This window comes from Elephas maximus, chromosome 13, assembly GCF_024166365.1.
Source record: "Elephas maximus indicus isolate mEleMax1 chromosome 13, mEleMax1 primary haplotype, whole genome shotgun sequence".
Lineage (NCBI taxonomy): Eukaryota > Metazoa > Chordata > Mammalia > Proboscidea > Elephantidae > Elephas > Elephas maximus.
In genome coordinates this window covers 73724519-73748427 of record NC_064831.1, presented here as the reverse complement: position 1 = coordinate 73748427, position 23909 = coordinate 73724519, and the positions used below count along the sequence as shown (strand labels likewise).

Here is a 23909-nt window from a genome sequence, read left to right as displayed (position 1 = left end):
AAGTCTTTGTGACAATGACAGGTTACAGCCACAGTGGAGACTTCAGCACTGCTGGAGACTGAGTGACTCAGGAAGACAGGGCACTCCTCTTTAATGAGAGGACATTTTCTTCTGCCTGGAAAAACCAGAAGTGGCCACAATTGGAAGCAGGCACAGCTTAAGTTCTCATCAGTTCTCAGAGGCATGAAGAATTTAACTTTAACTTGTTCTTGTTTTTGTTTTGAGTCCTCCCTTCTTCTGTTTCTCTTCATATAAAGTTTTCCCCTTCATCCTCCCTAGCTACTGTGATTCCTCCAAAGACTGAAGAAATTGTTTTAGGCAGCTGTGGGTCATTCTCTCAAATCATCCGGGCCCTTAGAGGGATCGGGAACCCATGATGGGGGCGGGGGGCGGGGGGGTCCAGTCAGGACCCTGCCTCTCATGGAAGCTTCTCCAGCTCATCCTTCCCACAGGTCCAAGGGTCCGAACCCTATGAGTCTGGAGATGAGGGGTGTATGGGAAGGGTTACTTGGCAGAGGAGGGGTTTCTTCCAGCCATCCCTCTTCACCACCAGAAACTTCCTCAAGAGGGAAAAAGCCTGAGGTTCTACTTAGTCATTCTTTCAATAAATCACCACCACACTTGCTTCTACTTTATACACATTCTCTCTGATCTCACAGCACCTGCTCTTCTTGCCCATTTCAGAAAATGGTATCAACCATCCATCATCATCCTAGAGTCTTTGCTCCCCACACCCGCTAAGTTCTGCCAATACTTTAAAAAAAATCTCTCTAACTCTTACTCAAGCCTTCATTATCTCTAGTCTGGACTAAAATAACATCAAACCTGATCATTTTCTTTCTTGGTTTAAAATCCTTCACAGGCCACAGGATAAAGTCCAGAAGCTCTGGCATGACATACAATGCCCTCCAAGGGCTGGCCTCTATCAGCTTACCCACTCCCCGAAAGCCTGAACATTGTTAAAGTGAACCATTTGCAGCTTCCCCCACACACCACACAGTCTCACAATTTTGCTCATGCTACTAGAAGACAATGGAAAAGGAAAATCCTTCCTGTAGGTGGAACGTCTCACTGCTCAATGTGCACAGGAGAGGTGGTTTCAAAGTCAAGATCTACGCTGATCCCTGGGCAATAATTAAGGGCCTAGTAGGATGGCTAGGCATTGGGAAGGAACAAAGTTGGATGACTGGTGACAAGGGAATTTGAGAAATGACAACATCGACAGGCCCAAACAGAGGCAGAGCAAGAGCATTCCACGTGAGTGCCCCTCAGAAGTCCCCATCCTTTGCAGCAAGAGTATCCTTAAAGCCAGGGGGACAGGAGGGGCCGCTCTATGGAGGCTAGTCATTCTCTCCCTACAGGCAGTCTGGTGTTCCCTCAAAAGACCCATGAACATACTGGCCATAGTGTCCGGGGGAGAGGCAGCACACAGGCTTGAAAACACAGGCCCCTTCTCCACAGCTGCCCTGACTCCTGCCCCTGCTGAATGCCCAACTGCAACAATGGTGATCCACCCTGAGCAACCAGTTCTGCATCACACCTCCAAGTGACCGGCTAGCGCCCTGGTGGAAAGCTGATGACATTGAGCCCCTTCTTTCAGAAAAAAAAAAAAAAAAAAACAGTGGTTTTTCCTCACTAGAACAGACACTATGGGGTCTGTCTAGTTTCCCTGATCGTTGTACCTCTACCATCCCTACCCTTCACAAATTTTACTTAATGCCTTATATACCATACAACACTCCCTCAACCCAATAAACTCACTTCTCTGCAAATAACATGAAGCAAGGGTCTAATCCCCATAGGATTCTCAGGTCCCACCGTGTAGCCCATCAGTCAAAAGCAGTGGGCCTTACAGAACTCTGCCTGCCGGCTGCTAGAATATCACGTCTTCCAAACTTGTGGTGCATGACTCCTCATTTCATAGTCAGTACTGGGAACTGGGGGATCAGGGATGGAGATGGTATCTCCCATAATGATATACAATGACCTTCCCTCAAGAGTTTTGCTTCCTACGCCACGTTTCTGGACCCCGGTGATCTGGAGCTATAGTACCCAGGAAATGGTATGAGAGAGGATACCGAGACTACTACCAGCCCGTATCTGGTTTCTCAGGCTCCTAAGGGAACAGACTCCTACCTAGAAGTACCATGAAATGCAGAGGATGGATAGTCTGTGGGGTGTCCTCAATTAGGGAGCTCATTAGTGGCTGGGTGTAAGATGACTGGATCTGTGGGCCGGGGGTCTCCTCAGACTGATGTGTGTGTGTGTGTGTGCACGTGTGCGTGGGTATGCATGCTTATACATACGCTGAGCAACTAAGAAGTGCAAATTAGCAGGCCCCTCCAGGGTGGATTCCTGACTCATCCTGATTCTCTCTTCTTTGGCAACTGTCCTCGGTATACACAGGGGTCCCAAGCAGCCATGTCTGTACTAGGCAATCCTGTCTCCCCAGCCATAGAGAACTTCCTGACCCAAGCTGAGCCGATCATATTCAACTCCCTAGGAATCTGGAATTTTGTGGAATCACCTAGGAACAAAAACCGTGACTGTATCCTCCATACCCAGAATGATGCCAACACAGCAGGGGCTCAGTAAACACTTGTCCAGCCATCAAACATTCATGGAACTGTCTAGAGAGACGCAGCTACAACAGCCAAGGTTTCTGAAGCCATCTGGCTCTGGCCCTTCCCGAGGCCTGGATTTTCAACTCTCCATTGCATTTCTTGAGATACTTTGATAGTGACAGTCTTCCAATAAATTCCCTTTGTTGTTAGGTGCCACTGAGTCAGTTCCAACTCATGGTGACCCTGGTCCTGCACCATTCTCACAATCATTGCTACATTTGAGCCCACTGATGCAGCCACTGTGTCAATCCATCTCACTGAGGGTCTTCCTGTTTTTCACTGACCCTCTACTTTACCAAGCACGGCCCCTTCTGATAACATGTACAAGGTATGTGAGACACAGTCTCACCATCCTCACTTCCAAGGAGCACTCTGGCTGTACTTCTTCTAAGACAGGTTTGTTCTTACTTCTGGCAGTCCATGGTGTATTCATTATTCTCCACCAACACCATAACTCAAATGCATCAAATCTTCTTTTGCCTTCCTTACTCACTGTCCAGCTTTCACATGCATATAAGATAACTGAAAATATCATGGCTTAGGTCAGGCATAACTTAGTCCTTAAAGTGACACCTTTGCTTTTCAACAGTTTAAAGAGGTCTTTTGCAGCAGATCTGCCCAATGCCATACATTTGATTTCTTGACTGTTGATTCCATGGATGCTGACTGTGAAATCCAAGTAAAATGAAATCCTTGACAACTTCAATCTTTCCTCCCTTTATCATCATGTTCTTTACTGGTCCAATTGTGTGGATTTTTGTATTCCTTTATGTTGAGGTGTAATCCATACTGAAGGCTGTGTAGTCTTTGATCTTCATCAGTGTTTCAAGCTCTCACTTTCAGCAAGCAAGGTTGTGTCATCTGCATAAGGCAGGTTGTTAATGAGTCTTCTTCCAATCCTGATGCTGTCTTGTTCAGGTTCTTGGATTATCTGCTCAGTGTCATGGATTGAATTGTGTCTCCCAAAAATATCTGTCAACTTGGCTAGGCTAGGCCATGATTCCCAGTATTGTACGCTTGTCCATCATTTTGTCATCTGATGTGATTTTCCTATATGTTGCAAATTCTACCTCTACGATGTTAATGAGGTGGGATTAGTGGCAGTTACGTTAATGAGGAAGGACTCAATCTACAAGATTAGGTTGTGTCTTAAGCCAATTTCTTTTGAGATATAAAAGAGAGAAGTGAGCAGAGACATGGGGATCTCATGCCACCAGAAAAGTAGTACCAGGAGAAGAGCGTGTTCCTTGGACCTGGGGTCCCTGCACTGAGTAGCTCCTAGTGCAGGGGAAGATCGATGACAAGGACCTTCCTCCAGAGCCAATAGAGAGAGAAAACTTTCCCCTGGAGCTGATGCCCTGAATTCAGACTTCTTGCCTACTAGACTGGGACAGAATAAACTTCTGTTTGTTGAAGCCATCCACTTGTGGTATTTCTGTTGTAGAAGCACTAGATAACTAAGACACTCAGGACACAGACTGAATAAATATGATGAAAGAATACAACCAGGACACACACCTTTCCTGATTTTTTTTTTAATTAACTTTTATTAAGCTTCAAGTGAACATTTACAATTCCAATCAGTCTGTCACATGTAAATTTACATACATCTTACTCCCTTCTCCCACTTGCTCTCCCCCTATTGAGTCAGCCCTTTCAGTCTCTCATTTCGTGCCAATTTTGCCGTCTTCCCTCTATCTTCCCATCCCCCCTCCAGTCAAGAGTTGCCAACACACTCTCCAGTGTCCACCTGATTTAATTAGCTCACTCTTCATCAGCATCTCTCTCCCACCCACTGACCAGTCCCTTTCACGTCTGATGAGTTGTCTTCGGGGATGGTTCCTGTCCTGTGCCAACAGAAGGTCTGGGGAGCTTTGCTGCCGGGATTCCTCTAGTCTCAGTCAGACCATTAAGTATGGTCTTTTTATGAGAATTTGGGGTCTGTATCCCACTGATCTCCTGCTCCCTCAGGAGTTCTCTGTTGTGCTCCCTGACAGGGCAGTCATCAATTGTGGCCGGGCACCAACTAGTTCTTCTGGTCTCAGGATGATGTAGGTCTCTGGTTCACGTGGCCGTTTCTGTCTCTTGGGTTCTTAGTTGTCGTGTGACCTTGGTGTTCTTCATTTTCCTTTGCTCCAGGTGGGTTGAGACCAATTGATGTATCTTAGATGGCCGCTTGTTAGCATTTAGGACCCCAGACGCCACATTTCAAAGTGGGATGCAGAATGTTTTCATAATAGAATTATTTTGCCAATTGACTTAGAAGTCCCCTCAAACCATGCTCCCCAGACCCCAGCCCCTGGTCCGCTGACCTTTGAAGCATTCATTTTATCCCGGAAACCTCTTTGCTTTTAGTCCAGTCCAATTGGGCTGACCTTCCTTGTATTGAGTGTTGTCTTTCCCTTCACCCAAAGCAGTTCTTATCTACTGATTGATCAATAAAAAATCCTCTCCCTCCCTCCCTCCCTCCCCCCTTCGTAACCACAAAAGTATGTGTTCTTCTCAGTTTTTTCTATTTCTCAAGATCTTATAATAGTGGTCTTATACAATATTTGTCCTTTTGCCTCTGACTAATTTCGCTCAGCATAATGCCTTCCAGATTCCTCCATGTTATGAAATGTTTCACAGATTCGTCACTGTGTTCTTTATCGATGCGTAGTATTCCATTGTGTGAATGTACCACAATTTATTTACCCATTCATCCGTTGACGGACACCTTGGTTGCCTCCAGCTTTTTGCTATTGTAAACAGAGCTGCAATAAACATGGGTGTGCATATATCTGTTTGTGTGAAGGCTCTTGTATCTCTAGGGTATATTCCGAGGAGTGGGATTTCTGGGTTGTATGGTAGTTCTATTTCTAACTGTTTAAGATAACGCCAGATGGATTTCCAAAGTGGTTGTACCATTTTACATTCCCACCAGCAGTGTATAAGAGTTCCAATCTCTCCGCAGCCTCTCCAACATTTATTATTTTGTGTTTTTTGGATTAATGCCAGTCTAGTTGGTGTGAGATGGAATCTCATCGTAGTTTTAATTTGCATTTCTCTAATGGCTAATGATCGGGAGCATTTTCTCATGTATCTGTTGGCTGCCTGAATATCTTCTTTAGTGAAATGTGTGTTCATATCCTTTGCCCACTTCTTGATTGGGTTGTTTGTCTTTTTGTGGTTGAGTTTTGCCAGAATCATGTAGATTTTAGAGATCAGGCGCTGGTCTGAGATGTCATAGCTGAATATTCTTTCCCAGTCTGTAGGTGGTCTTTTGACTCTTTTGGTGAAGTCTTTAGATGAGCATAGGTGTTTGATTTTTAGGAGCTCCCAGTTATCGGGTTTCTCTTCATCATTTTTGGTAATGTTTTGTATTCGGTTTATGCCCTGTATTAGGGCTCCTAGGGTTGTCCCTATTTTTTCTTCCATGATCTTTATCGGTTTAGTCTTTATGTTTAGGTTTTTGATCCACTTGGAGTTAGTTTTTGTGCATGGTGTCAGGTATGGGTCCTGTTTCATTCTTTTGCAAATGGATATCCAGTTATGCCAGCACCATTTGTTAAAAAGACTATCTTTTCCCCAATTAACTGACACTGGTCCTTTGTCAAATATCAGCTGCTCATACATGGATGGATTTATATCTGGGTTCTCAATTCTGTTCCACTGGTCTATGTGCCTGTTGTTGTACCAGTACCAGGCTGTTTTGACTACTGTAGCTGTATAATAGGTTCTGAAATCATGTAGAGTGAGGCCTCCCACTTTCTTCTTCTTTTTCAGTAATGCTTTGCTTATCCGGGGGTTCTTTCCCTTCCATATGAAATTGTTGATTTGTTTCTCTATCCCCTTAAAATATGACATTGGAATTTGGATCGGAAGTGCATTGTATGTATAGATGGCTTTTGGTAGACTAGACGTTTTTACTATGTTAAGTCTTCCTATCCATGAGCAGGGTATGTTTTTCCACTTAAGTATGTCCTTTTGAATTTCTTATAGTAGAGCTTTGTAGTTTTCTTTGTATAGGTCTTTTACATCTCTGGTAAGATTTATTCCTAAGTATTTTATCTTCTTGGGTGCTACTGTGAATGGTATTGATTTGGTTATTTCCTCTTCGGTGTTCTTTTTGTTGATGTAGAGGAATCCAAGTGATTTTTGTATGTTTATTTTATAACCTGAGACTCTGCCAAACTCTTCTATTAGTTTCAGTAGTTTTCTGGAGGATTCCTTAGGGTTTTCCGTGTATACGATCATGTCATCTGCAAATAGTGATAGCTTTACTTCCTCCTTGCCAATCCGGATACGCTTTATTTTTTTGTCTAGCCTAATTGCCCTAGCTAGGACTTCAAGTACGATGTTGAATAAGAGCGGTGATAAAGGGCATCCTTGTCTGGTTCCCGTTCTCAAGGGAAATGCTTTCAGGTTCTCTCCATTTAGAGTGATATTGGCTGTTGACTTTGCATAGATGCCCTTTATTATGTTGAGGAATTTTCCTTCAATTCCTATTTTGGTAAGAGTTTTTATCATAAATGGGTGTTGAACTTTGTCAAATGCCTTTTCTGCATCTATTGATAAGATCATGTGGTTTTTATCTTTTGTTTTATTTATGTGATGGATTACATCCTTTCCTGATTTTAAAACATGCGGCATCCCCTTGTTCTGTTTGAACCACTGCCTCTTGGTCTATGTATAGGTTCTGCATGAGTACAATTAAGTGTTCTAGAATTAACATTCTTTGAAATGTTATCTAAAATTTAGTATGATCCACATTGCACAGTCAATAAAACACAGGTAAATATCTTTCTGGTATTCTCTGCTTTCCGTTAAGATCCATCTGACATCAGCAATGATATCCCTCATTCCACATCTACTTCTGAGTCTGGCTTGAATTTCTGGCAGCTCCCTGTCAGTGTACTGCTATAACTGTTTTTGAGTTATCGTCAAGATTTTACTTGTGTGTGATATGATACTGTTCAATAATTTCTGCATTCTGTTGGATCACCTTTCCTTGGAAAGGACACAAATATGGATCTCTTCCAGTTGGTTGGCCAGGTAGCTGCTTTCCAAGTTTCTTTGCGCAGGTCAGTGAGCACCTCTGGCACTTTATCAGTTTGCTGAAACATCTCAGTTGGTATTCTGTCAACTCCTGGAGCCTTGTTTTCTGCCACAGCAGCTTGGACTTCTTCCTTCAACACCGTCAGTTCTTGATCATAAGCTACCTCTTGTAATGGTTGAATGTCAACCAATTCTTTTTGGTACAGTGATTCTGTATATTCCTTTCATCTTCTTCTGATGCTTCCTGCGTCGTTCAACATTTTGCCCATAGAATCTTTCAGGGTTTCAACTTGAGGCTTGAATTTTTTCTTCAGTTCTTTCAGGTTGAGAAATGCCGAGCGTGTTCTTCCCTTTTGGTTTTCTAACTTCAGGTCTTCCCGCATTTCATTGTAATATTTTTCTTTGTTTTCTCGAGCTGCCCTTTGAAATTTTCTGTTCAGTTCTTTCACTTCATCATTTCTTCCATTTGCTTTACCTACTCTACATTCAAGAGCAAGTCTCAGAGTCTCTTCTGATGTCCATTTTGATCTTTTCTTTCTTTCCTGCGTTTTTAATGACCTTTTGCTTTCTTCATGTATGATATCCTTGATGTCATCCCACAACTCATCTGGTCTTCAGTCATTAGTGTTCAATGTGTCAAATCTAACCTTGAAACAGTCTCCAAATTCAGGTGGGATATGCTCAGAGTTGTATTTTGGCTCTTGTGGACTTGTCAGCTTCAACTTGAACTTGCATATAAATAACTGATGGTGTGTTCTGCAGTTGGCCATTGACCTTGTTCTGACTGATGATATTGAGCTTTTCCATTGTCTCTTTCCACAGATGCACTTGATTTGATTCCTGTGTTTTCCATTCAGTGAGGTCTATGTGCATAGTTACTGTTTCTGTTGTTGAAAAAAGGTATCAGAGTGAATAAGGTACTTGAAAAATTCTATCATGTGATCTCCAGCATCATTTCTATCACCAAGGCCATGTTTTCCAACTACCAATCCTTCTTCTTTGTTTCCAACTTTTGCATTCCAATCACCAGTAATTATTAATGCATCCTGATTGCATGTTTGATCAATTTCAGAATGCAGAAACTGGTAAACTTCAATTTCCTCATCTTTGGCAATAGTGGTTGGTGTGTAAATCTGAGTAATAGTCATACTAACTGGTCTTCCTTATAAAAACCAAAAACCAAACCCAGTGCCGTCAAGTCAATTCCAACTCATAGCGACCCTATAGCACAGAGTAGAACTGCCCCATAGAGTTTCCAAGGAGTGCCTGGCAGATTCAAACTGCTGACCCTTTGGTTAGCAGCCGTAGCACTTAACCACTACGCCACCAGGGTTTCTGTCTTCCTTATAGGTGTATGGATATTATCCTATCACCGACAGCGTTGTACTTCAAGAAAGATCTGGAAATGTTCTTTTCGATGATGAATGCAATGCCATTCCTCTTCAATTTGTCATTCCTGGCATAATAGACCATATGATTATATGAATCAAAATGGCTAATACCAATCCATTTCAGGTCACTAACACCAAGGCTCTCCATCTTCGCGCGTTTCATTTCATTTTTGATGACTTCCAATTTTCCTAGATTCATACTTTGTACGTTTCATGTTCTGATTATTAATGAATGTTTGTAGCTGTTTCTTCTCATTTTGAGTTGTGCCACATCAGCAAATGAAGGTCCTGAAAGGTTTATTTCATCCACATCATTAAGGTCAACTCTATTTTGAGGACGCAGCTCTTCCCCAGTGGTATTTTGAGTGCCTTCGAAGCTGAGGGGCTTATCGAGACAATGTTTCACTGTTATTTGTAAGGTTTTTACTGGTCAGTTTTTTCAGAAGTAGACTGCCAGGTCCTTCTTCACACTCTGTCTCAGTTTGGAAGCTCTGCTGAAACCTGTCTACCATGGGTGACCCTGCTGGTATTTGAAATATACCAGTGGCATGGCTTCCAGCATCATGGCAATGTGCAAGCCACCACAGTATGACAAACTGACACGTTAAGTAAAATACCCAGTCTTATTTATAACCAAAGTGTTCTTAATACCTACACAGAGCTCTTCTACCACTCTAAAAGGAAATTTATTGTCATAAGAGAGGACTTCTGTTCTTCAAACCCATTGGCTAAATAAGTCCCCCAGCGTGGTCAGTTTTTTTCCTTAGTTCTTGCAGTCTTCCAAGTCTGTGGTCAGCCATAATCTGCTCCCCATACCTTTCTAACCATCTATAAAGTATGTTATGGACCGCTTTGAGAATCTAATCAAAACTATGAACCTTCTCCCTAGGAAAAAAGCAATACCCACTGTCTTAGCCCTCTAGTGCTGCCATAACAGAAATACCACAAGTGGATGGCTTTAACAAAGAGAAATTTATTTTCTCACAATCTAGTAGGTTACAAGTCCAAATTCAGGGTGTCGGCTCCAGGGGAAGGCTTTCTCTTTCTGTCGGCTCTGGAGGAAGGTCCTTGTCCTGGTCGAGGAGCTTCTCAGGTGCAGGGACACTGTGTCCAAAGGATGCGCTCTGCTCCTGGTGCTGCTTTCTCGGTGGTATGAAGTCCCCCTGTCTCTCTGCTTGCTTCTATCTTTTATATCTCAAGAAACTGCCTCAAGACACAATCTAATCCTGTAGGTTGAATCCTGCCTCACTAACACAACTGCGGCACATCCTCCTTCATTAACATCATAGAGGCAGGATTTACAACATATAGGAAAATCACACAGTACTGGGAATCATGGCCCAGCCCAATTGATGTGCACATTTTTGGGGGACATAATTCAATCCATCTCTCTCTCTCTCACACACACACACACACACACACACACACACGCATGTGCACACCATTATGTGACATTTTAAGGAGTTTGGGGACTCCAGGTTAAAAACTGGATCACCTTACTCCCTCTCTCCACGAGCTCCAGCTAGAGCATCACCTACATTAGTGGATGTCCAAGACAAACTGTGTAATCTTTTCAGAGACATAACAAGCTTATTTCACCAAAGGTGCACTGTCCTTGGCAGCAGTAACATGGTCTCTTCCTTGGAAATTTTAAGTTAACAACCTTCCAACAACTATCCTCTCATATGGGAAGGTCATCTAATTCTCAGAATCCTGAAAATACAAACGACCCGATTTTGGCCACCAAGCTGCCTTTGGACCCTGACGCCACTGAACACAAGGAGCAGTGGCTGACACTTGGGTGGAAGCGGTGACCTGGCAAAGCAGCTTCCTGATATTCCAACTTTAGGCTTTGAAACAGGATTGTGAGTGAGATATGAATTTCCCTTTCCCAAACAATTTTTCCATTTTCAAGGAACCTGGTATTTCCAAAAGTGTACCTGGTCTGGCAGCCCTGCGGCTTCATTAGGAGTGAAAGCTAAGGCCAGGAAGGAATCCTGCTCACCAACAGCACAACTCAATTCCTCATCAAGCAGTTACTGAATGAGAATAGCATCCTATGTGGTACTCACTGTACTATGGAAAGGGCACGCTACCTTTGTCAGCTGCTGCTCGGAGGAAAATCCCAAACCAAACACGGTGTTGGCTCTGCTGTCTGCCCACTGCCCAAACTTCTGCGACGTTTTGGTGAAAGTCATATTCGGAGTGATTGTGCTGTTTATGATCACCTGCAGAAAAAACAGTCCAAAGAGGAAACATTAAAAAATTGAAGTAGACTCCAAAGTATCTCCTTAAAAAGTCTTTGGGTGACAGGGCTAGTACCTAAAGTATGCATCCTCCACCCTGTTATATTTGGTCCTGAGTTCTTCCTCTTCCGGCACATCCCAGGCTGAGTCAGATACACAAACATGATAAGGGGCAATTTCAGAGACTTAACAACAGACGGTCAGTCTAAAATAATATCTTACAAGTTGTCAGTGGGAAAAATTCTCTCCTAAGAGGAGAACAGCCTCAAAAACTGAAATTTATTTCCCCAAAGCTAGAAGGCATCAGCTCTCCCTTGATCAGGAGTGTCACTAGGGTTGGTGTCACCCAGTGTAGTAACTCATGGTGTCACCTCCCCCCCACCCCCCCACGGGCCTCCTCCTATACCAGACCATACAGAAACCTTACTAATGTTTACTACCAATTTTAATCATACAATAATATGTGATAAATACAGTTGTAAATTGCTTACATATAATAGCAGAATTGTTTTGTAAAATCTTTCTACGGTGAATTACAACATTATTAGTAACTGAGTGGAGGTCTTTATTTTCTTTTTCCTTTAATTATTACTTCATTCTCAAAAAAGTTATTGATATAGGTTCACAAATACTAATTACCACAATATTGTAGCTAAAACACCAGAAAACTTGACAAAATCAGCAACTATAAAAACACCAGCAGCAACAAAAACAACAGGGCATGCTTGTAGCCCATGCCAATGAATCTGTGTGATTTAGAGTGTCACTGTAATTGAATAATAATCACAGCTCTGACCTGAGTGCATCAGAGGCTTCAAAAAGTAAATTAGCATAGAATTTTAGCCTTGTAGGTATATTGATATATGTAAGCTGGGCTTATGAAAAATGTTTTTGTTATTACTAACTACAGGGATATTTTTATAAAAATAACAAATTTCTGCTGAAACACCATGCAAAATTTTTATAGACAGTCATTTTGGTGTCACCCCCTCAGATACTGTTACCCAGTGCGGTCCACACTCCCCTAGTGACACCATTGCCCGTAATGGCTAGCTACGTCACACATTCTCTTAAGAACTGTGCATGTACCTTTTTAAGTAATTGAAGCCCCAGTGTCCAGCTCAAACCACTTAAAATCTCCACAAGCAATCAGAGCTTGCTGCTTCCTAACAGGAAGGAGAAGGTTCACTCTAATTAGGATAATTTGTCGGGGGGTTAATTTACAAAGAGACCAATTATAAAAGTATGAGCAGGATGTAGGGAAACTGGAAGCTAGCTGTCACCGCTCCTTGGCCTAAAAGAATGAGGCATGGAAAGGTTATAGAACCTGGAAAGAGAAAGAGTCATGTGCAGCAGGCTGCCTTGAAAAGAGATGCGACTTTTGTTGAGGGACACAGCCAGCACACAGCGACCTCTCTCCTTCTGATCTCATGCCACTGGCCAAACCCAGCTAGAAGACAGAGGGCTCGAGAGCCCACTGATATAGTCTGCAGGTCAGTCACTCTGGGATCAGAGCAGAGTGGACAAGCACAGAGCATGGATTTGAAGGCGTAAAAGGTGGTATCCAGGTGACACTGCACGTGGTCCGTTCATTCATTCGACAAACATTTATTGGGCATTTACTCTAAGTCAGGCATTCTGTGAAGATACAGAGATGAATGAGTCAAGATCTCTGGTCTTCAAGTGGCCCACAGTCAAGAAAAGGATGAAGAAACATAAACAAAAATTACTAAATAATGTGGTAAGTGTTATAAAGTATCAATAATAGGCTCACCTGGGCAGATATCCTTGAAAGCCCTAAGACTCTAAGAAACACTCAAGAATAATGTCCTTGGAAATAAGAGATTCTCAAATTTTTACATAATGGGGGGTAGTGGCATAATACACTGGTTACTTTCTCCTCATCAAATACTTTTTCATGGTCTGAGCATATAATATGTGTGGTTTAGATACTCGACGGCACTGGGGTTTTAGTAGCAATCTAAGGAAATATTCTGAAGAGTGAATATATTAGCAATCTCACTTATTATGGCAACATTTATTCTCAACAGTCAATTCAGAACTTTCCTTTTAACTGATAAAACAAAGAAAAAAATGTTTCTGGATGGCATAGATCTGCTTTCCCTGGTATAAACTTCAGTCAATTATTTGCACATTGGTTATTTTTTGTTTATATGTGTCTTAGTTATCTAGTGCTGCTATAACAGAAATACCACAAGTGGATGCTTTAACAAACAGACGTTTATTCTCTTACAGTCTAGTAGGCTAGGCCAAATTCAGAGTGCCAGCTCCAGGGAAAAGCTTTCTCTCTCTGTTGGCTCTAGAGGAAGGTCCTTGTTATCAATCTTCCCCTAATCAAGGAGCTTCTCAGGCACAGGGACCCTGGGTCCAAAGGATGTTGCTTTCTTGGTGGTATGAGGTCCCCCCTCTCTGCTCACTTCCCTTCTATCTCTTGTAAAAGGTGGTACAGGCCACGCCCCAGGGAAACTCCCTTTATACTTGATCAGGGATAGGACCTTAGCAAAGGTATTACAATCCCACCCTAATCCTCTTTAACATAATCTAATCTTGACTCATTAACCATAAACAGAGATTAGGATTTACAATACATAGGAAAGTTACAATCACAAAATGGAGAACCACCACACAGTACTGGGAATCATGGCCTAACCAAATTGACACACATATTTTGGGGGGACACAATTCAATCCATGAGACATGTCTTTACCACTTTCCTTCAGTCAATTATTCTGCTAAAGGACAGACCTTTTAGACATAGGTCCTCAATTTAAAAAAGGGATCTAGGCAATAAGTTACAACTGTCACTAATAATAGAAGTATAATTTCTATAAAGGGGAGCCTAGTGAGTTTGCCAGTGTGACATTAGCTCAAGAATAAACCTTAGCTTAGTTGGTAAAATAACTTCTTAAAGTTAATATTAATAGCAACTACTATTTACTACCTTATATTAGCTCACTGAAACCTCACAACAAGCCTATGAAGTATGATTTATTATCTTAATCTCACAGAAGAAGAAACTGAGGTTCAGAAGGTTAAATAAAGTAAGTTGCTCAAGGTAACACAGCTGGTTAAATAGCAGATGAAAGTAGAGATAAAAACCCAGGTTGTCTGACTCCAAACCCTGTATTTTTAACATCTACATTATGCTGCTCCTTATTTTATACAGGAGGAAAGCCACAAATGTATCACCTCTCTTCTACTATCTATGAAGCACTGATGTCTTCAATGCAGCTGAGGGTGCTTTTCCTTCCTCTGTGATAATTCTTCCATATTACCAATGCCAATGTGAGTTAAGACAAACTTCATCAAGTTTTTTGAGATATATGAATGCAACACAGTTAGTAAAGAGCTCTTCCTGCTGTCATCGGACAGTATCAAGAAATGCGGGTTAGGGAATGAGTGTGGAAAATGTAGATCTAAACCATGTGCAAGTACAGGGGAATGTTTCTGTTGGGCTCCCCAAATCGTGGAGGTTGGTTGGGTTCTGGCTCAGCCTCAGGCAGGACTGACATGGTGAAATCAACCAGATGTGGCTGGGAGCTGGGTCAGAATGGATCACAAGATTTCAGAAAGCCAACCCCGGTCATCTCTCAATTACTAGAATCCTGGGAGGTAAAGCAATTGCCAGACCAATCCAGAATCCTTAACTCAAATTTCTCTGCTGCCTTCACAGTAGACCCATGCCCCGGGCCTGAAAGGGGCAGTGTGGGAAAAACAGTGTATAGCGTGTATGGACCTAACGTCCTGGGCATTATGGTATTGTTTTTACCTAGCTTGCATAGTTAACTTTTACATACCCCAGTGATTTTCTGATTTTACAGTTTCCTTCCTCCCTCCCCCGGCCTTTTACATGATAACCTACTTTCCTCTTTGGGAAGTAAAACAATAAGCGATAAATCTGTAGAGTGAGACTAATCAAACTGCCAGTCTGGTGACTGGAACCAGGATGGTGTCAGATCTTTGATAATACTCGCAAAATGTCAACATGTCCAGAATGTGGTCATTGTGCCCACCTCAGGGGGGAACTAACAAATTTCTTGAGCTCTTCAGACCCAAAACCCGTCCCTATAACATCCTTTGGTTGCCCTCCAGGAGACAGGCAGATTTTGGAGGAGCCCATTCCCCTCTGTCTCTTGTATACCAGTGTACAACAAAAACCCTCTTGCTGCTCACCTCACCCAGTCTCAGTACTGGCTTCTAAGGCAGATGGCTCGAATCTGTGCTTTGCGCTAACAGGTCAACCCTTAATGGAGAGCAGTGAACCAAGGTTGACCAGAGTATAGGACACACCTCTCAAAAAAAAAAAAATTTTTTTTTTTTTTTACACCTCTCAAGCTCACCCCAGATAGGCTATCGCAGAGTCAGTCACCGGGAATGAGTGATGTCCTCTGATGTTTCTATAGAACTTAACCCGTTTCTAAGTCACTTTTTTCATACAATCTTTCATCCAATCCCCATTTTACAGATCAAGTGACTTGTTGATGGTCATAAAACTAGCAAGCGGTTAAAAGGCCAATATATGTACTACTTGCAAAGTAATGACTAATTGATTTAGAGAGCTAAATCTGTATTTACCCTGCTTGAAAAGTTTGTTCAGCTGCTTAAATCTGTGGATTCATCAATTTTTTAAAATACATCAGTTTTTGGAAAATTCTTTACCATCTTCTCCACGAATATCACTTCTGCTCCATTCTCTCTTTTCTCCTTCTGGAACCTTAAATTACATATATGCTAGACCTTTTGAGCATGTCCAACATGTTTTCCACTCATCTGTTCTTTGCTTGTTTTATTTTTATTCTTTTACTTTTTTTTTTTTAATTTCTGTGCTTCAGTTTGGATATTTTCTACTGTGTAATCCTGACTACTGATGTTTCCAATCTGCTGTTAAACCCATCAACTGAGTTCTTAATTTCAGACACTGTATCTTTCTGTTCTAGAATGCTCATTTGATTTTTTTTTGAAATGCTAAGTCTCTATAGATATTTTCCTTCCTTTCCTCTATTTTGTCCATTTTTTCATTTCCTTGAAAATATTAATCATGTTGTCGTTAGCTGCTATGGAGCTGACTCATGGTGACCTCATATGTTACTGAGTAGAACTGCTCCACAGGGTTTTCCCTATGGAAAGCAGTTTGCCAGGTCTTTCTTCTGTAGAGCTACTGGGTAAGTTCAAACCCCCAACCTCTAAGTTAGCAGCTGATTATAAGCCACTTGTACCACCCAGACTCCTTCATATTAATCACAGTTATTTTAAAATCCTTGATGCTAACTCTAATATCTGGATCATCTTTGATCTGCTTCTATTATCTATTTGTTTTTCTCTTAATTCTAGTCATACGGTCTTATTTTTCTCCACGTCTAGTAACTTTTTATTATATGTTGGACAATGTCTATGAAAGAATGGCTAAAGATCCAGATAGTATCATCTACCAGAGAAAGCTTTCTCTTTCCTGTGATAGGCAAGTAGGGTAGATACGGAATTCCTAATCTATTCAGGGAATGAACTGGGTTTTAGTCCTGGTAAGACTCAGTCTTCCTCAGGCTCACCCTTGTTTTTAGGGTAGGCCTTCTAGGGCTTTCAATTGAGAGTCTGAAAGCCCGCCCGGAGGAGACTGAGTTCTTTTGTTTAGAGGTTTTCAACTTAGTTCCATAATCTCTGATTCCATGGACCTTCAAAACTTGGCAAATATTAGGAAGAAAATGGCCATGTGCTTCAGGCCGCTCAAGTCTTCAATTTTATCACACCACTTGAACACCAAAATCTCAGTCCCCCAGCAGCAGCCTTTTCTCAGGGGCCCACCCTGGATTTTCAGTGTCTAGTTGCTCCTTTAGGATCAGTATGTGCCCCAGGTGAAAATGATATATAGATCCCCAGTGTCAATTCACCACTCTTTCTGGGGCTTTCATATCTCTCCTGTTTTCTTTTCAGGCCTTCTCCTCTTGACAGGTCTTTGTTTTCTAAGCATTGTTAATCTGAGGGAAGTTTTACTCTGTTTTTCAGAAAATTCAGTTTAACTCTTCACCCTCTGGAACAGACTTGGAATTGAGCAAATGCCTTGTAAGGAAAACGACCCCTGGGTTTAAAGCCCCTCAAGTTTCCAGTTTTGCTACACTAGCCCTGTGCAACTGCCAAACACTTTGTTGGACTCTGTTTCTCCCAGAGGTATCCCTTCACCTAGGCCCAATCTTCAGCTTCCACCAGATTTGGCAAATACACCCAAAGGAGAAAATAGATACCAATTGTCATCTCTGAGTGGTTCTCTGTTTCGGGAATTTTAGTCACTCTCCACCCCATTGTTTCTACAGCTTGCTGATGCCTTTACATTGTATTTACCAAATTTACCAAGCTTCTTCTAGTTGTTGACAAAGGAAATACTGGCCTGCTGTAATCCACTATATCTTATTCAGAAGGAGAGAAGCAGAATCTGTAAAAGTTCACAGGCATGTTATTTATCATGTCTCTCAAGTGATACTTTGCTAGAATGTTTATGGGAAGCCTGCAACGTCTCATAAGGTTGCTGTTTATAGCAATGAGGCAAGACTGTGCTATGACAGGCTAATCCAGTTTATTGGTATGACTTCAAATGGGTAACTAAGATTAGCTATAGCTATTCCCCAACTCCTTTAACAGTCCTCAGCCCTCATTCTAAGAAGTGTCACTTTAACCAACTGTCCATCTCTTTCCTCCCCTTCTGTATCACGTACGGAGGAGGGGGAAGGGGCAAATTCTAATGTCATCAAACTACCCAGCTCATAACTATGTTCATCAAGCCCGTCCTACCTCATTCTCTTTAGTCTCATAAGGGAAGGGTCCAATTGCCTGCTCAGAACTAAGCCTCCCTCAGTGCTCTAGGTCCCATCTCTTTGCCCCCACCCCTAAGATATTTCTTCTACCCACACAAATACTGTCCACTCACCATCTCAGACCCAGAGTAGACAAAAGGTCTATTCACTCTTGGAACACAAGACGCTGGTCTCGCAGGGTTTTGCAGTGGGAGTTCCTTTGGTCTTCCTCATTCTCTACTGGCATACTTGATCTGTTGGGGGATCACTCAGATCCTGGTTCAGCATGGCTATATCTCACTATCACCAACAAGGCGCCCAGGCATCTACCAAAAATAACCTACACGGTTCCACAAGCTGGAGGTCAGCTGGGAGGGAAAAAAATGAAAGCCCATTCCCTTCACCATGTGGCTCCTGTAATTCCTCAGGCAGGTTCCCTGCAGGATGTGCAGTGCTCTAGTTGCCCCCTAAAAGTTACCTTACCAAAAGCTCAGGGACTTCCAAGATCCAGAGGAGAGGAATAAAAAGGAGGGGAGAAGAAGAGGGGGGACAGAAAGCATCATTTATCTCTAAAACATCCTTCTACATTACCATGACTCACCCAAGATACTTAAACAATTTCAAGGCCACAAGAAGCCCATCTCTACAATTAGTGGGCCAACTGGAGGGCTGTCCTCCCAGGAAACCCCGTGCACTGACCTTCACAAAGGCAGCAGGATTGACAGCTGAGGCAATCATACTATCAAAAACGGTCAACCCAATGAGAAAAAGGGACAATTTCTATAAATGCTGTAACACATACAATTTTGCAGCAACAGTAGAAACAACCAAAAAATATGTGTGTAGCTGCACAGGTAGATATGGATGCATATATGTGTATAGGAAGGCATATGTGAGGAAAAGCACATACATGAATAGGTGTATCCGTAGGCATATGTATATACACGTTTCTGTGTGCTACATATATATCTTTACATAACAAACTACCTAGGGTGCACAGTTATGGAAGCTTCCTAGACATATCCAAACAACTCATGGGATTAGTTTACTGGATTAAAATGCTTGGGACCATAGTCTCAGGGGACAACTTAGTCAATTGGCATAACACAGTTCACAAAGATAATGTCCTAGATCCTAGTTTGGTGAGTAGTATCTGGAGTCTTATAAGCTTGACAGCAGCCATCTAAAATAAAACTATTAGTCTCTACCCATATGGAGCAAAAAATAATGAAGGAAATCGAAGGCTCAAAGGAGAAACCAATCCACAGGACTAATAATCCACACAAACCACAGCCTCTTCTAACCTGAGACCAGAAGAACTAGATGGTGCCCAGCTACCACTACCGATGGTTCTGACCAGGGACACAAAAGAAAGTCCCAAATAGAATGGGAAAAAAATGCAGAACAAAACTGAAATCCCCAAAAAGGTCAGGCCTACTGGAACGATAGAGACTAGAGGAACCCCTGAGACTACTGTCCTTTGATACCCTTTAAGCTTGAAATTGAAGCTATTTCTGGAGGTTACCTTTCAGCCAAATAACAGACTGCCTTATAAAATAAACGATATCACCCATGAGGAATGTGCTCCCTTAAACAATTAACTATATGAGGCCAAACGGTCAACATTTACCCAAAAGCAAAGATGAGAAGGCAAGGAGGGGAATGGAAGCTAGATAACAGAAACAGAACAAAGAGAATGGAAATAATGAGAATGCTGACACATTTGTAAAAATTATAACCAATGGCATGGAACAATCTGTATAAAAAATGTTAAAGAGGAGCCTAATTTGCTATGTAAACTTTTACCTAAAACACAATAAAATATTAAAAAAAAAAAAAAAAAAAGCATATAAGGGAAAAGGCTCCCCTACTCCCTAGTTCTTTCAGAACTCACTTTAGATAACTTATTGTAAATTCTTTCTCTGTCTCTTTGAAAAGTATGTAAATCAAGGATGTTTCCTAAAGGATCTGGGAGCCATCTCTTTCAAATGTAATCATTAAGGAAGGTCACACCCCTACCTCCCAGTTTCCTGGAAGGAGATTAGCATAACTTCAGGTATCCTGCCATAAAGATACTATGAAATTATCAACTTTGATAATTTCTTGAACGCATGAATGTATCAAGTTGTATAACCAAAAACCAAACCCAGTGCTGTAAAGTTGATTCCGACTCATAGCGGCCCTATAGGCCAGGGTAGAACTGCCCCATAGGGTTCCAAGGAGCACCTGGCAGATTCAAACTGCCAACCCTTTGGTTAGCAGCCATAGTACTTAACCACTACGCCTTATGCTCAGCTATATAAGGATCAGGTTCCTTTCTGTCTCTGTAATCTCTTTTGCAGATTGCCTGTGATACATCACACTCTGGTTTCATGTTTATTCAATAACAAAACTTTTCTTTCTCTTCTTAAAAAAAAAAAAAGGTCAATTCAGGAGTCTTCTTCCTTCATTTCCCACTAACATGGGTGCTTCATCCTGTGCTACGCTGGGCTGGGCCCACCAAGACTAAGTCCTCTTGGAAAGCTGGGCAGCGAGAAGCTTCTAAGGACGTGCTCTTTCTGTGTATGTTCTTTCCATGCCCCCAAACCATTTCTAACTGCTCTTGTATCTGAGATCCACTGTGGTGCCTTTGTTTCTCTTTCAGGCTCTGACCCATTCCTAGCTCTCAGCCCTCCATGTGCATGAATAAAGGAAAAAAAAAAAAAAAACTATACATATGAAGTGACGCTCAACTTCACTAAACCGGAAAAAAAAAAAAAAAAAACCAAACCCAAACCCACTGCCATTCAGTAGATTCCAACTCATAGCCACCCTATAGGATAGAGTAGAACGGCCCCATAGGGTTTTCAAGGAGCAACTGGTGGATTCGAACTGCCAACCTTTTCATTCACAGCTGAGTTCTTAACCACTGCACCATCAGGGCTCCCAATTTCACTAGTAATGTGGGAACTGAAAATTATGATCACCACCAGATACCATTACATACCCACCAGATTCAGAATATGGTCACACTCATAAGCAAGAATCTGGGACAACAAGAGCTCTCACAGAGGGCTGGCAGGAGTCTCAATTGGTTAAAATCATTTTGGAAAAGAATGTGGCTTTATCTAAATAAAGTTGAAGATGCATACTCTCTACCATCCAGCAATTCTACTCCTATGTGTACACCCCAAAAAAACCTTTGCATACTGTCACGGATTGAACTGTGTCCCCCAAAAATACATGTATCAATCTGGCTAGGCCATGATTCCCAGTAGTGTGCGATTGTCCACCATTTTGTCATCTGATGTGATTTCTCTATGTGTTGTAGATCCTATCACTATGATATCAATGAGATGGATTAGCGGCAGTTATGTTGATGAGATCTACGACATTAGATTGTGTCTTAAGAAAATCTCTTTTGAAATATAAGAGAGAGAAGTGAACAGAGAGCCAGGGGGCCTCATATCACCAGGAGAGTGTTGCCAGGAGCGGAGTACATTCTTTGGAGCCGGGGTTCCTGCATGGAGAAGCTCCCAGACCGAGGAGGATTGATGGCAGGAATCTTCCCCCAGAGCTGTCAGAGGGAGAGGGCCTTCCCCTGGAGCAGGTGCCCTGAGTTTGGACTTTTGGCCTACTGGACTATGAGAGAATAAACTTCTGTTTGTGAAGACATCTACTGGTGGCATTCCTTCTACAGCAGCACTGGATAACCAAGACACATAGGTATGCCAGGAGGAATGTACAAGAATGTTCACAGTAGCAACATTCACAAACAAGTGTCCACCAACAGCAGAATGGATACATCAACTGTGTATATTTGTATCACAAACTACTAACTACTAACCAGCAGTGAAAATGAGCCAAGACTACAGGTATTAACATGGATGAATCACAAACCTTTAAGCAAAACATAAAAAGGAAGTCAGAAAAGAATACATACAGTGTGAATACAAAAGAATCATTTATATGAAAGTAAAATACAGGTAAAAGTAAATAATACATTGTTTAGGGCAGGAGTTGGCAAACTGTTGGGCCAAATCCAGCTTGCAGCCTGTTTTTATAAATAAAGTTTTACTGGAACACAGCAACGCCCATTAATTCACATATTGGTCTATGACTATTTTCTTGTTACAAGGACAGAGTTAGATGGTTAACACAGAGACTGTATGGCTCATAAAAAAAAATTACGATCTACCCTTTAGAGAAAAAGTTTGCTGACCTCTGGGTTAGGGACATACATATGCATGTGGCAAAACCATAAAGCAAAGGAATGCTTAATACAAATTTCAAGAGAGTGGTAGCCTCTTGAGGGGCAGATGAGAGGAGTGTATAATTAGGGGCCGACCCATAAAGGGCCTTTCAAGGCAGCAGTAAGAGCCCTGGTGGCACCGTGGTTAAAGCACTCGGCTGCTAACCAAAAGGTCGGCAGTTAGAACCCACCAACGTCTCTGCAGGAGAAAGATGTTGCAGTCTGTTTCCGTAAAGATTTACAGCCTTGGAAAAGCTATGGGAGCAGTTCTACTCTGCCCTATTGGGAGGCTTTAAGTTGGAATCAGTTCCATGGCAGTGGGTTTGGGTTTGGTTTGACATAGTACTAAATGATATGCCTTTTCAACTGGCTAGTGGGTACACAAGTGTTTGCTTTATTACTAGACAAATGGTACATTTAAACAATTAAAAGTACAATACAAAATAACAAACCTGTGAGGGAGGTGAATATTCTTGTGAGTGGAGGTCTGCTGAAAGGGGAGACAATGCTGTCCCCCACCACGGGAACACTGAAAAAGGTGGGGGAAGCAGAGGCAGCGGCTGGACTTGAGGGTTCCAACCTCGGGGGAGATGTGGGGCTCGAGCAGACTGTGGGGTCAGCAGCAAGGGGTCACAGGAGTAGAGGAAGTACTGTGGCAGGAGGGGACAGAGGGAGAAGAGGCCAGAGCAGAAGGCTGATTTTAAGCAGTAACCAAGAAAGACAAGGTGAAGGAGTCCAAGAAGGCAGTCAGGACAGAGAGACAGGAGAGAACCAAGGAGGACAGCAGTCCTGGGAACCAAGCGTGGGATGTCAGAATGCAGGCACTGCTGACCTGTTAGACGCAGCAGGATTATTCAGCAGGGTGAAAGCTGGTGCCTGCCTAGGGAGTGGGGAAGACAAGTCTGCAGGGAGGGCGACGGGGCTACTTGGTAAAGCATCCTGCATATACGCTTTAACTTGGGCCCATCTCCTATAGACGTTCTCTTTCTCCATCATGAGTTCTTTCCCAAACTTCTGTAGAGAAAGAATAAATACCAGTTGCCACTGAGTTAACTCCGATTCATAGCAACTCCATCTATGGCAGAGTAGAACTGTGCTCCACAGGGTTTTCAGTGGCTGATTTTCAGAGGTAGATTGCCAGGCCTTTCTTCCAAGGTGCCTCTGGGTGAACTTGAACCTCCAACCTTTTGGTGAGGAGCTGAGTGCATTAACTGTTTATATCACCCAGAAAAGACCACTCCCCAGTAAAAGACCTCATTCCTGCAGGCCACTGGAAGTAAGTGTTCATGAAATGCACGAAACACATGTAATTAAGAGCTACTTGGAGGATACAAAAAGCTAAGCTCTACAGTGCAGTGTCTCACCTACTCTGGACATTAGAGAAAGCTGCTCATGAAGTGGGGAGACAGACCTCCTGGAAGGTATTTCCCAATTACGGAAAGAGGGAAGTTGAAAGAACTTAGAAGTTTTCCACAAGAGGCTAGGGCTGAGTTACAGCAATTAAAAGACATCTTGCGTGCTTCCAGAGTAGTCATTTAACAGATTCGTTTTTTTGCCACAGGCAGAGAGGAAAAGAA

General features: G+C 42.3%; 1 protein-coding gene across 4 annotated transcripts in view; it reads right to left on the bottom strand.

Annotated features, from left to right (window-relative positions):
* The window catches only part of HOMER2 (homer scaffold protein 2), a 137264-nt gene that overhangs the window by 46363 nt on the left and 66992 nt on the right, over positions 1 to 23909 (bottom strand). For all 4 annotated transcript variants that reach the window (XM_049905840.1, XM_049905842.1, XM_049905838.1 and 1 more), the window contains one exon: positions 11149 to 11280. In XM_049905840.1, the coding sequence (XP_049761797.1) occupies positions 11149 to 11280 (132 nt within the window). The remainder of the gene's footprint in view (positions 1 to 11148; positions 11281 to 23909) is intronic.